The 12,595-nt window shown below is 42.4% G+C and overlaps 1 protein-coding gene across 7 annotated transcripts in view; it reads left to right on the top strand.

The window, feature by feature from the left end:
• Positions 1-12,595, top strand: part of LOC106603643 (rho GTPase-activating protein 32) — a 248,754-nt gene that overhangs the window by 191,335 nt on the left and 44,824 nt on the right. For 6 of the 7 annotated variants that reach the window (XM_014197559.3, XM_014197558.3, XM_014197556.3 and 3 more), the window contains exon 6: positions 8,763-8,849. In XM_014197559.3, coding sequence (XP_014053034.3) covers positions 8,763-8,849 — 87 coding nt within the window. Of the gene's footprint in view, positions 1-1,673; positions 2,636-8,762; positions 8,850-12,595 lie in introns of those variants that run through there. The other variant, XM_014197560.3, reaches the window with a different exon arrangement.

The raw sequence follows: 12,595 nt of genomic DNA, 5'->3' as shown, positions 1-12,595 counted from the left end.
TGGAGGCGGATGAATGGTACGACAATGATCTCGTCACAGTATCTCTGTGCATTCAAATTGCTATCGATAAAATGCAATTGTGTTCGTTGTCCGTAGCTTATGCCTGCCCATACCGTAACCCCACCGCCACCATGTGGACTCTGTTCACAACATTCACATCAGCAAACTTTGAAGGCACCTTATGGTAGAGAAATTAACATTCACTTCTTTGGCAACAGATCTGGTGGACATTCCTGCAGTCAGAATGCCAATTGCATGCTCCCTCAAAACTTGAGACATCTGTGGCATTGTGTTGTGTGACACAACTGCACATTTTAGAGTTGCCTTTTATTCCTGGATATTGGGAAAGTTGAGCTTTGGGATAGGGTAATTTAAACTGTCTACAATTTTCTGTACTTAATGAAATATTACCACAACCTTTTTAAAACCATGTCTGTCTTTATTTCCCAAGCACAATTCAACACCATAATAATTGCTTTTTGTATTTTAATCATAGGCATCTTTTAACACAAGCTTAACACCTACCAAACTCTTTGTACTTTTTTAAACACCTGTTGTTACCTCATATCTCAGCAGTAATGCCTTGTCTGTATGTATGTATGTATGTATGTATGTATGTATGTATGTATGTATGTATGTATGTATGTATGTATGTATGTATGTATGTATGTATGTGTATGTATGTATGTGTGTGTATATATATATGTGTATATATATATGTGTATATATATATATGTGTATATATATATATGTGTATATATATATATGTGTATATATATATTTTGTTATTTTTTTAGGCAAGTCAGTTAAGAACAAATTAATTATTTTCAATGACGGCCTAGGGGCAGAATGACAGATTTGATCTTGCAACATTTCGGTTACTAGTCCAATGCTCTAACCACTAGGCTACCTGCCGCCCCAGTTAATAGTTGATACAATGTTGATTCAAGCTTGTTGCAGACAGGCCATGTGTAGCCAATGTGATTTATAGGATATTTGCAATGTTTTTATTTCTTGGCTTTATGTAAGCTGTTTTTAAGTAGTTGGCAATGGCTTTAGAAGTTACTTTTTAGGTTTGTATCATTTTTATTTAGATTTGGGTAGAATTTTGATTAACCACAACAATGATTTTGAGATGCGAAGACATTATTATAAATTAAACTAAACTGTTACACAAAAATGTGCATATGAAAACCATAACTGACACGCAGATCGGTAGAAATGGTAAGATAAATTGGTATTTCACATGAGAAAGGTTGCCTACTCCTCGTGTAGCCTATTACCGGCAACTTCAGAAGAGAAATGGCAGAATCTGCAAAAGCTAGCAGGAGCGAGAGGAGAATAGTTGGGTCAGGTGAATTTTTCTTTCTTCTTCTGGTTCTCTAGATCTTTGGTGCCCTCTTGAGGCATCAACCCTTAAGCTTAAAGCATCAGACAAGCTCAATCATATAGTTGATTTTATTAAACACATAGGGTGTGTCAATATATGGGAAAATACATGTTCAAAAATTTCTAGCAGTCGATTTGGTCGAAAGAACATTGTTGCAAAATCTCTTAATTTAAAACAAATGTAAATAGACATTGACAGTCAAGTGTAGAGGCTGCATAATTCAAGCTTTTTTGGGATTGATCACAGGCTGGTGTGTGTCTGTCCTCTCAACTCTGCTTATTATTTGTGATAGGGAGATTCTCACTGAGGGGTCTGCACTGTGCTGTTAATCCTCTGCCCCTCCACAGGGCAGAAGAGAAATGGAAAAAGGAAAGAAAAAGATTGAAAGACTACACATGCTGGAGAAAAGAACTGCTCTCCTGCAAGGGCATCCCCCTCCTCCCCACCACATCTACACACCCCTCCCCTCTGTTTCTTTTGGCTCTCTCCAACCCTCTTGCTTTGTCCTGGGGACTGTACCAATGAGAGATGGGGGAGGGGGCGAGTGAGGAAAAGAGAAAAGAGGAGAGTGAGAAAGCATGTGGTTAAAAGACGGACAGAGCGGATTAGCGCAGGGCAGGAAAAAGAAAGGAAAGAAAACCGCTTTTTCGTCAGCTACTACTTCTGTCTGAGAAATTGAGTGTAAAATATGCTGTGGGGAAGGGCTAGCCAAGTAGTAAGAACAGAGGGAGAGAAGGGAACCTAGAGAACGTCACAGGGGTGAGAGATGGACAGAGAGAGAACAAAACAGATGGGATGAAAAACACACAGGTCCCGACGTGGAATCTTCCAAACCCAACAAACCACTGCTCTACAGCTGCTGCTGGTGCTACCACTGCCTTCCTCCTCTCTCTGAATCCCACACAGGGAGGGGTTTCACTCCACACACACGGGACAACAAACAGAGAGAGAGTGTATGTGAGCTTGCAAGGAGACAGGGTTTACATCTGTATCCTGGAGAGTCAATTTGTATCGGACGCAAGGGGAACAGAGGCTGGCGGGACGGGGGAACCTGCCACTTTGAGACACACACACACACACACACTGTGAGACATGGATACTCCAGGCTAAAGAGGGAGGACGGCCTCAGTGTGTGTATGTGTTCAGTAGGGGGGCTCTCTTTCTGCGTTCAGCCCCCGGCAGGCACCGTGAGGGGAAACAAACAAAAGGCCGTATGGCCAAAGCAGTGGCAATGGGACTAATGCTGTGAGTACTGACTGAGAGGACCTCTCTCCCTCTTCCTCTTTATATCTTTCTCTCTCGTCTATCTCGCCTTTCTCAGTCCTTTGAGTTTGTCCTTGTGTGTCAGTGAAAGCTTTTTTAAGGCTAAAATATAACAGGTGAGTTAGTTTTGAGCTTATTCTTCAGAGACTACAGAGCTAGAAGGTAGTAATAGCTGCTCACCCACATGCATGCGCGCACACACACACACACATTCTCTCTCTCTCTGCAGCAAGGCCACCGTGGATGGTCTTCTGTCACTGTGGTGGATTTAGTCTTAATGGACAAGTCAGTATTTCACCGCCAGACATGCACTGGTTGGGTGTTGGAATTAGTAACTTTTTTTACAGAGCGGAACAAGTTGTTTTTACGTGTGGTTCAGCAGCAGGGATCCCAGCTGAACAATAGACTGGTTTCTGTGTCGCTCCCGGTTCACTGAACTGTCATTGAGCGCCATCGGTAATGAGGTGTGTGTGTGTGTGAGAGACAGTCTGTTTGACAGTGTATGTGTGTGCAAGTGCATTTGTACATGTAGCCTACCATTTCCATTTGTTTGTGTACTATGTGCATGACAGCATGAGTTTGTACATACCACCACCCAACACTCACCCTTTCTCTGTTCAGAAGCAGAAGTCCAAACTCTTAACACCTTCCTGCAGTAACAGGGAAAGTATGTTTTGCTCAACTGAAATGTCAGTCTCTTTGGGATTGCATTGGGGTTTGTTTTCATTGCCCCTCCACTGCACTGAGAAAAGCCTTGCTGTTGGTATATAGAGCTAGCTGTATCATTGTCCTGAGCCGAGCTCTCTAGCTAGTCATGCTGCAGGCGGCAGCATTATTGAACTCTGCTTGCAGAGAACAAAGAACTAGGTCATGTTCTCTCCTATTACCATGCATTTCTTTGGACGAGCCCACAGAAACTGGATGGGGTTTACCGTTAGATGTTTTCCAGCATCTCTCTTACATTAACTCAACTTTAATGGGACCCAGAAAATTATTCTATGTGTGCTTCTGTCTCTCTCCTTCGTCCCCGAACATTGTTTGTTCAGCACACTTTCTAAGCTCTTAAAGAACAAACAACTTTCTCCTCTGTAGCTCTTTGTCAAGCTTGGAGCTCACTCTAAGTTCTTTGTCTGTAGAACTAATTGAGCAAACGTACCACTTCAATTTGGAGATTTTAGACCCCAGGGTTGAGAAAAAGATTTGGAGCGGTAACTAACGAAAGTGAAAACACAGAACACTGACGAAGAAATAGGGATAGGGTTGATATGAGAAGAGTGGAAGCTAACAAAAGTGAAAACACTGAAGAAGGAAAGAGGGAGGAAGTGAAAGAGCGGAGTCGCTGCAAACAGTAGGCTGTGCCAAGCCGTCTGAAGTTACACTGGTACTTAAACCAAGCCTGCTATTTTGCGTCCCACGCGTAGCCTTGCCAATTTTTTTGTAAAGACAGTAAATCTGCTGGCTCCATAGATAGAGGTGAAAAGGCCCTCACGACCACCTACTGACGTATCACGTGGTACTGACAAGATGCTATTTCTGTAGTTATTTAATTACAAAACTTAGAGGCTAATGCCAAGGACACTAATGAAGCTCTTCAAAATGTAGACCCTAGATGTGTGTGGTTGTTTTTTGCCATTTTTCAAGGATGACTCTCCATCCACGCACTGTGAAATTGACTGTTTGACAGAGCCATGTAATTTCCCCATGATTCGAGTCCCTTGTCTAAATGCTGGGTCACATTTGAGTAAGCTTCTGCTGCTAGTGTGTCCAATATGGAGGCCTTTTCCATGAAGTGTCTGTTTTGAAGTGGGCTAACAGTGTGTATAGAGGTGCATATTGAACCTGGCCTCGTTTTTCTATCTTGTGACCTGTTTGAAATTATTCACATCTGTTTGTCAAGTTTAGCCAGCCCACATCATGACCGTCACCACTTTAGCGGGTTGACCTGGTGGCTATTGGCTGTATGCAATCTATATTATCCATATCCACAGCAGTTCAGCTGCAGTAGAGGGAGCCCCTCAGCTCTCAACACTGTCAAAGTGGCATAATTGGAATTGTATCACACACATTCAATGGTAAATTAAACCAAGTGGCAGCCCCAGATTCAAACAAAGCGCACCACTGTTTATCCTATAAATCAACTGCACAAATTTCTGCTCTGAATGGTAAAGGCATCTACTACTGATCGGTGTTCTGTTCTGTTGTTGTGTACCATGTTGGGTTTGGTCCTGCACCAGTTCCACTGCACCTGGATTAGAGTATTAACAACTTCTACGCTAACCTGGTTAGAGCTGAGCTGTCTATTGTCTAAAGCAGCTGCTGTGTCTACCACTCCATAACAATGGGGGAATCTGAAGGGTCTAGGTTTGTTTGCTCATCATTACACAAAGACCCCACCAAACCCAGTGTGTGTGTTTAACTGTGTAAACATACAATACCATTTTTTTCTCTCGCTCTCTGAGGTCAGTGCTTGGACGCGTTGCCCAGCTCGTTTCATAATGACATGTCAATCACAGGGATGGATTGGGGTGCGGATCGGGTTCTGGTGCCTGGAGGATACGGCGCAGACTTCTTCAGGCACAAAGGACAGCGGGGGCCATTCAGTTTGATTGTGTTCATGTGTGTGTGTGTATGCAATGATGGGGGTAAACACAGACTGTTGTGCTGTGTATGTCTGCGGTCTGTACACTGTGCATGTAGGAACACACACACCATACAATTCATTACATAGTCTAGCAATCAATGGTGGATTGTTTAAACATGGTCTCTGCAATAGCAACATTGTGTTAAACCCCCTCTGTGTGTTACATCTCGATATGCTTGTCCTTCCTGATGGAATTTACTAGGGATTGATTGGGAGATATATAGGCAAGTAGCTTTCAACTAGGAAGAAAACAATGGCATGTTTGGTATGGAAGTAATGAATTATTTTATTGTGCTTGCAGCGTAGCTAAGCAATAGATGTTGTCAGTGTTGTAAGGTGTCACATACCAAAGCAATGGCTTGAGAAAGTGAGGCTACTGGTTTTTGTTCACTACTTAACTTTCTCAGCTATAAATTATGCAAAAATGGCATGCAACTCTGTGGAATGTTCCCTGAAATTAGAAAAAAATTCCATGTCCCTCCTGCATTCGACAAAAACGTGTTAGGCCTACAATGTGAATGTATGACACTTGGCCTATAGCATAAAATTATTGCAAATAACTGATAGCAAAGTAGGCCTACTACTGTATGTATCAATAAGTTTGTCAGGTCCAGTGCTCAAATAAAATAAAATGTGCTATTTGTCACATGCTTCATAAACAGGTGTAGACTAACGGTGAAATGCTTACTTATGCAGATTTAAAAGATAAAAATCTGATTTATAATTTTCAATATTGTAAAAAAAATTGTATGCTGCGCCACTGTAAGTTAAGTATAACTATAATAAATCTAAGATGTGTCAAATAAATATATCCAGCTCAGGGCTCCAGCTATGCATTTGGTTTGCTAACGTGCTAGCTAAGTGGCTAAATGTCAAGATCTCCTGGAGCCCTGTTGACTAAATTGTTTTGTGCTTGATATTACATTTTTAAAAGTATTATATATTTATTTTTACATAGAGTCCCTTGTGTGTACTTCCAGTAATACTGTATACCCCAGTATGTTAAAGATATGGTATGAAAATCTGCGTAACGCCTAACCCTAATGGCTATACAGGGAGTACCAGTACTGAGTCGATATGCCCAACTCTCTTTACAAGGCGGCCTTGTCCATCGAGAGAGATCCGGGGAACCAGTAACAGTCTTCAGATGAATGTTAAAGTCAAGTCACAACAAATATTTTCCAATCTGGGAGGTAAACTTGATAAAGTATTCAATCATTTCGCTGTGCATTTCAAATGGAATCAAGGCATTAAATAAAGGTTAAATATAAAAAATAAATTTGAATGTACTGGTGGCCACCAAAATAGAGCTCCTTTGGAGCTCAGACGCACCTGGCTGGCTACTTTTTCTATTTGGCTGGCTACTCTATGTACTGGTATTCTGTCTGGCCCATCAGCCTTGCGAATGCTAACCTGTTTAAAGGTCTTACTCACATCGGGCTTACTCATCCGGAACAGCTGATGCTCTCATGGATGTTTGTGTTGCGAGCATAGAAGGCATTTAGGTTGTCTGGTAGGATTGTGTCGCAGGGCATCTCGCAGCCGGGTTTCCCTTTGTAATCCGGGATAGTTTGCAAGCCCTGCCACATCTGTCGAGCATCAGAGCCGGCGTAGTAGGATTCTTAGTCCTGTGTTGACGCTTTGCCTGTCTGATGGCTCGTCAGAGGTCGTAGCGGGATTTCTTATAAGCGTCCGAATTGGTATTCCACTCCTTGAAAGCGGAAGCTCTATCCTTTAGCTTAATGCGGATGTAGCCTGTAATCCATGGCTTCCGTTTGGGGTATATACGTACGTACATACATTCACTGTGGGGACAACGTCGGTGATGCACTTATTGAAGCCGGTGACTGATGTGGTAAACTCAATGTTATCCAATGAATCCCGGAACATATTCCAGTCTGTGCTAGAGAAACAGTCTTGTAGCTTAGTATCCGCTTCATCCTACCACTTCCGTATTGAGCTTGGAAGCAGGAGGATAGAGTTTTGGTCAGATTTGCCAAAGGGAGGGTGAGGGAGAGCCTTGTATGCTTTTCTGTGTGTGGAGAAAAGGTGATCTAGAGTTTTGTCACCCCTAGTTGCCCAGGTGACATTCTGGTATAAATGAGGTAAAACAGATTTTAGTTTCCCTGCATTAAAATCACCATGCGTGAGAAACACTGCCTTTGAATGTGCATTTTCTTGTTTGCTCATGGATCTATACAGCTCATTGAGTAGGGTCTTAGTGCCAGCATCGGTTTGTGGTGGTAAATAGATAACTCTCTTGGCAAATAGTATGATCTGCAGCACATGAGGTATTCTAACTTGGGCAAGCAAAAACTCAAGACTTCCTTAACATTTTGAGGTCGTGCACCAGCTGTTGTTAACAAAGAGACACACCCCTCCGCCCTTCATCTTACTCGAGTCTGCCATCCGGTCTTGACAATGTGCTCACAGCCAGATCAGGGTCGTATTCACTAGGAACCAAACAGAAGCGAACGGACTGAAATGGGGAGGGACTATCTGAACTTGTCCAATAAGAAATGCTTGTTTTCGGCTGCAAAACGTTTTGCTACAGTGTGCACTAGCACATACCTCTGCAGTTCAGACATCGTTTGCCACTAACTTCATGAATAGGGCCCATAAATCATCACACACCTTTTCAAAACGTTTTAATCCTTCTACTCAAAAACGAGTGACATATTAGATATCTGCAACCTGTTAATAAACGGTACGATCTTGTAGCTAGCAACTAACGTTAGCTAGCATTGTTCAGCCCATAGAAAGACAGCTTGCTAATGGTGCAGGGTGCATTGTCTAGTATGCACCTGTAATAAGAAGTTATTCACCCTGTATATGTCATCACTATGTTGATGATAGGTTAATTTCAGTCAATAATTTGTAATGAAAAGGTCCAAGTAGCCTATCCAGCCAGTGCATTTGTGGCACATAATGTATGTCAGTTTCGGACGGCTGGCTTGGGTCTCTAAGCTTTTCTGTTGTCATCCACAACAACCTCTTTCAGGTTTTACCTTCATCTTCTCTGTGTCCTACAGCAGGAGAAGTGGAGAGAAGCGCGAGAGGGGGAAAAAAGGATTGGGGTTAAAATGTACAGCGCTCGTATCTACAAAGCGTAGGAGTGCTGATCTAGGATAAGTTCCCACCTGTTCATATAATCATATTCATTATGATCTAAAATGGACTCCTACTTTCAGAAGCTGTGTGAATAGGAGCCCTGGGCTGTGATTAATTGTCAGGGATTGTGAGGGATGGTGTTAATTTTGTTGGCTCTAATGAGAGACTCTTAGCTCTAGCTTGAAAGAAGGTGGGTTAGAGAAAGGTTAAAGGATTGTTTAAACAGAATTTTCTATCATCTGTCCACATCTACGCCCTTCTGCCATTTGACCCAAAACACGAGAGCTACTATATGCGTCTCATACTTTCTCATTCCCTCTTTCCCTTTCTCTTTCTCTCGTTCTCTCTGTATTCCAGTTGGCCCTCGCGGATGAACAGAGTGAAGTGACACGGAATGGCTTTGAGTCCAAGGAGCTGCAGTATTTGGTTCAGATCTACTGCCAGGTATGACCGAGTAATCATCTGGGTGCTGTGCTATGCTGCGGTGTCATTCTCACTCAATCAGTGCTCTCTCATATACAGTACCGGTCAGAAGTTTGGACACACCTACTCATTTCTATTTGTTTTTATTTGTACTATTTTCTACATTGTAGAATAATATTGAAGACATCAAAACTATGAAATAACATATATGGAATCATGTAGTAACCAAAAAAGTGTTAAACAAATGAACATATATTTTACACTGTTCAGAGGACACTGTGTGAGTCAGGCCTTCCTGGTCGAATTGCTGCAAAGAAACCACTACTAAAGGACACCAATAATAAGAAGAAACTTGCTTGTGCCAAGAAACACGAGCAATGGACATTAGACCGGTGGAAGTCTGTCCTTTGGTCTGATGAGCCCAAATTTGAGATTTTTGGTTCCAACAGTCATGTCTTTGTGAGACACCGAGTAGGTGAACAGATGATCTCCCCATGTGTGGTTCCTACTGAAGCATGGAGGAGCAGGTGTGGGGGTGCTTTGCTGGTGACACTGTCAGTGATTTATTTCGAATTCAAGGCACGCTAAACCAGCATGGCTACCATCATTTGTTTTTCAACAGGACAATGACCCAACACACATCCTGGCTGTGTAAGGGCTATTTGGCCAAGAAGGAGACTGGTGGAGTGCTGCATCAGATGACCTGGCCTCCACAATCATCGGACCTCAATCCAATTGAGATTGTTTGGGATGAGTTGGACTGCTGAGTGAAGGAAAAGCAGCAAACAAGTGCTCAGCATACAGTGGGGCAAAAATGTATTTAGTCAGCCACCAATTGTGCAAGTTCTCCCACTTAAAAAGATGAGAGAGGCCTGTAATTTTCATCATAGGTTCACTTCAACTCTGACAGACAAAATGAGAAAAAAAATCCAGAAAATCACATTGTAGGATTTTTAATGAATTTATTTGCAAATTATGGTGGAAAATAAGTATTTGGTCAATAACAAAAGTTTATCTCAATACTTTGTTATATACCCTTTGTTGGCAATGACACAGGTCAAACGTTTTCTGTAAGTCTTTTCAAGGTTTTCACACACTGTTGCTGGTATTTTGGCCCATTCCTCCATGCAGATCTCCTCTAGAGCAGTGATGTTTTGGGGCTGTCGCTGGGCAACACGGACTTTCAACTCCCTCCAAAGATTTTCTATGGGGTTGAGATCTGGAGACTGGCTAAGCCACTCCAGGACCTTGAAATGCTTCTTACGAAGCCACTCCTTCGTTGCCCGGGCGGTGTGTTTGGGATCATTGTCATGCTGAAAGACCCAGCCACGTTTCATCTTCAATGCCCTTGCTGATGGAAGGAGGTTTTCACTCAAAATCTCACGATACATGGCCCCATTCATTCTTTCCTTTACACGGATCAGTCGTCCTGGTCCCTTTGCAGAAAAACAGCCCCAAAGCATGATGTTTCCACCCCCATGCTTCACAGTAGGTATGGTGTCCTTTGGATGCAACTCGGCATTCTTTGTCCTCCAAACACGACGAGTTGAGTTTTTACCAAAAAGTTCTATTTTGGTTTCATCTGACCATATGACATTCTCCCAATCCTCTTCTGGATCATCCAAATGCTCTCTAGCAAACTTCAGACGGGCCTGGACATGTACTGGCTTAAGCAGGGGGACACGTCTGGCACTGCAGGATTTGAGTCCCTGGCGGCGTAGTGTGTTACTGATGGTAGGCTTTGTTACTTTGGTCCCAGCTCTCTGCAGGTCATTCACTAGGTGTGCTTCTGGGATTTTTGCTCACCGTTCTTGTGATCATTTTGACCCCACGGGGTGAGATCTTGCGTGGAGCCCCAGATCGAGGGAGATTATCAGTGGTCTTGTATGTCTTCCATTTCCTAATAATTGCTCCCACAGTTGATTTCATCAAACCAAGCTGCTTACCTATTGCAGATTCAGTCTTCCCAGCCTGGTGCAGGTCTACAATTTTGTTTCTGGTGTCCTTTGACAGCTCCTTAGTCTTGGCCATAGTGGAGTTTGGAGTGTGACTGTTTGAGGTTGTGGACAGGTGTCTTTTATACTGATAACAAGTTCAAACAGGTGCCATTAATACAGGTAACGACTGGAGGACAGAGGAGCCTCTTAAAGAATAAGTTACAGGTCTGTGAGTGCCAGAAATCTTGCTTGTTTGTAGGTGACCAAATACTTATTTTCCAACATAATTTGCAAATTAATTAATTAAAAATCCTACAATGTGATTTTCTGGATTTTTTTTCTCATTTTGTCTGTCATAGTTGACGTGTACCTATGATGAAAATTACAGGCCTCTCTCATCTTTTTAAGTGGGAGAACTTGCACAATTGGTGGCTGACTAATTACTTTTTTGCCCCACTGTATGTGGGAACTCCTTCAAGACGGTTGGAAAAGCATTCCAGGTGAAGCTGGTTGAGAGAATGCCAAGAGTGTACAAAGCTGTCATCAAGGCAAAGGGTTGTTACTTTAAAAAATATAAAACATTTTGATTTGTTTTAAGACTTTTTTGGTTGCTATATGATTTCATGTGTTATTTCATAGTTTTGATGTCTTCACTATTATTCTACATTGTGGAAAATAGTACAAATAAAGAAAAACCCTTGAATGAGTAGGTGTGTCCAAACTTTTGACTGGTACAGTACACACACATACTCTATCTCACGCTTGCATACACAAGCACTCTCACTTGCATGAACACTCACAAATACACACAGTCACATGGAACGCCTCTGTCTTTGGAATCTTGTCACACACCAAATGAATGTCCAATGCGTTAGCTAGTAGGTGATTGGCTCATTTTCAGTCATTTCTGAAAACCGATTTGGTCATGATTAAAATTATTGTGGGAACAGTGAAGCTGAAACAACCAAACTTGTAAATAGAAAGGTCAGATCAGTGAGAAGGGTCTCGTGGGAAAGGAGAGCGACACTACAATCACACCGTTTGGCCTCATCCATGATGCTCACGAGGTGTTGAGTTGCAACAAAACACACAACTTGGAGAAGATATCTGGCATACCATCCGTGCCTCCAAATCCTTTCCTCAACTTGGCAGTTACGCTACCCTCTCATCAGAGACCTAGCGAGGCAAGTCATGTGTGCTGTGTGCTGACCGAGGGCCTGTACCAAATCGCAACCTATTCCTTATATAGTGGACTGCTTTTGACCTGGGCCCATAGGGCTCTGGTCAAAAGTAGTGCACTATATAGGGAATAGGGTGCCATATGGGACATTGCCTGAGGCTTACATCACAACTGTATTTGCCTGTCACTTTTTGATTCAGCACCCTCTTCTTCAGATTAAAAAAATCCTTGCTTTGTCAAGTGCCAGCCGGCCTCTGATGTATTTACCTCAAAGATTTATCATCAGTTAAATTAACGAATGGAGTTATCGACTTCTCGTGTTGTACTCCCGAAATAGCTTCGTCAATGGATTTCAAAATTGGCTATCCAGGGCAGGCCTTCATAGTTCAAGCGGGTGAGCTAGATATGGTGGACGATTTAGGAGCTGTTCCATTCTGTCTAGCATGATGCCTGTTGGATTTACTCGCAATACCAGTAAAACATGCAAAGTTATTACCCCGCTGCAGTTTACATACGCTTAGGTTGGAGTCATTAAATCTCATTTTTCAACCACTCCACAAATTTCTTTTTAACAAACTATAGTTTTGGCAAGTTGGTTAGGACATCTACTTTGTGCATGGCACAAGTAATTTTTCCAACAATTGTTTATA

The sequence above is a fragment of the Salmo salar genome, chromosome 04 (genome assembly GCF_965601325.2).
Source record: "Salmo salar chromosome 04, fSalSal1, whole genome shotgun sequence".
Classification (NCBI taxonomy): domain Eukaryota; kingdom Metazoa; phylum Chordata; class Actinopteri; order Salmoniformes; family Salmonidae; genus Salmo; species Salmo salar.
This window is presented reverse-complemented; position numbering and strand designations above follow the sequence as displayed.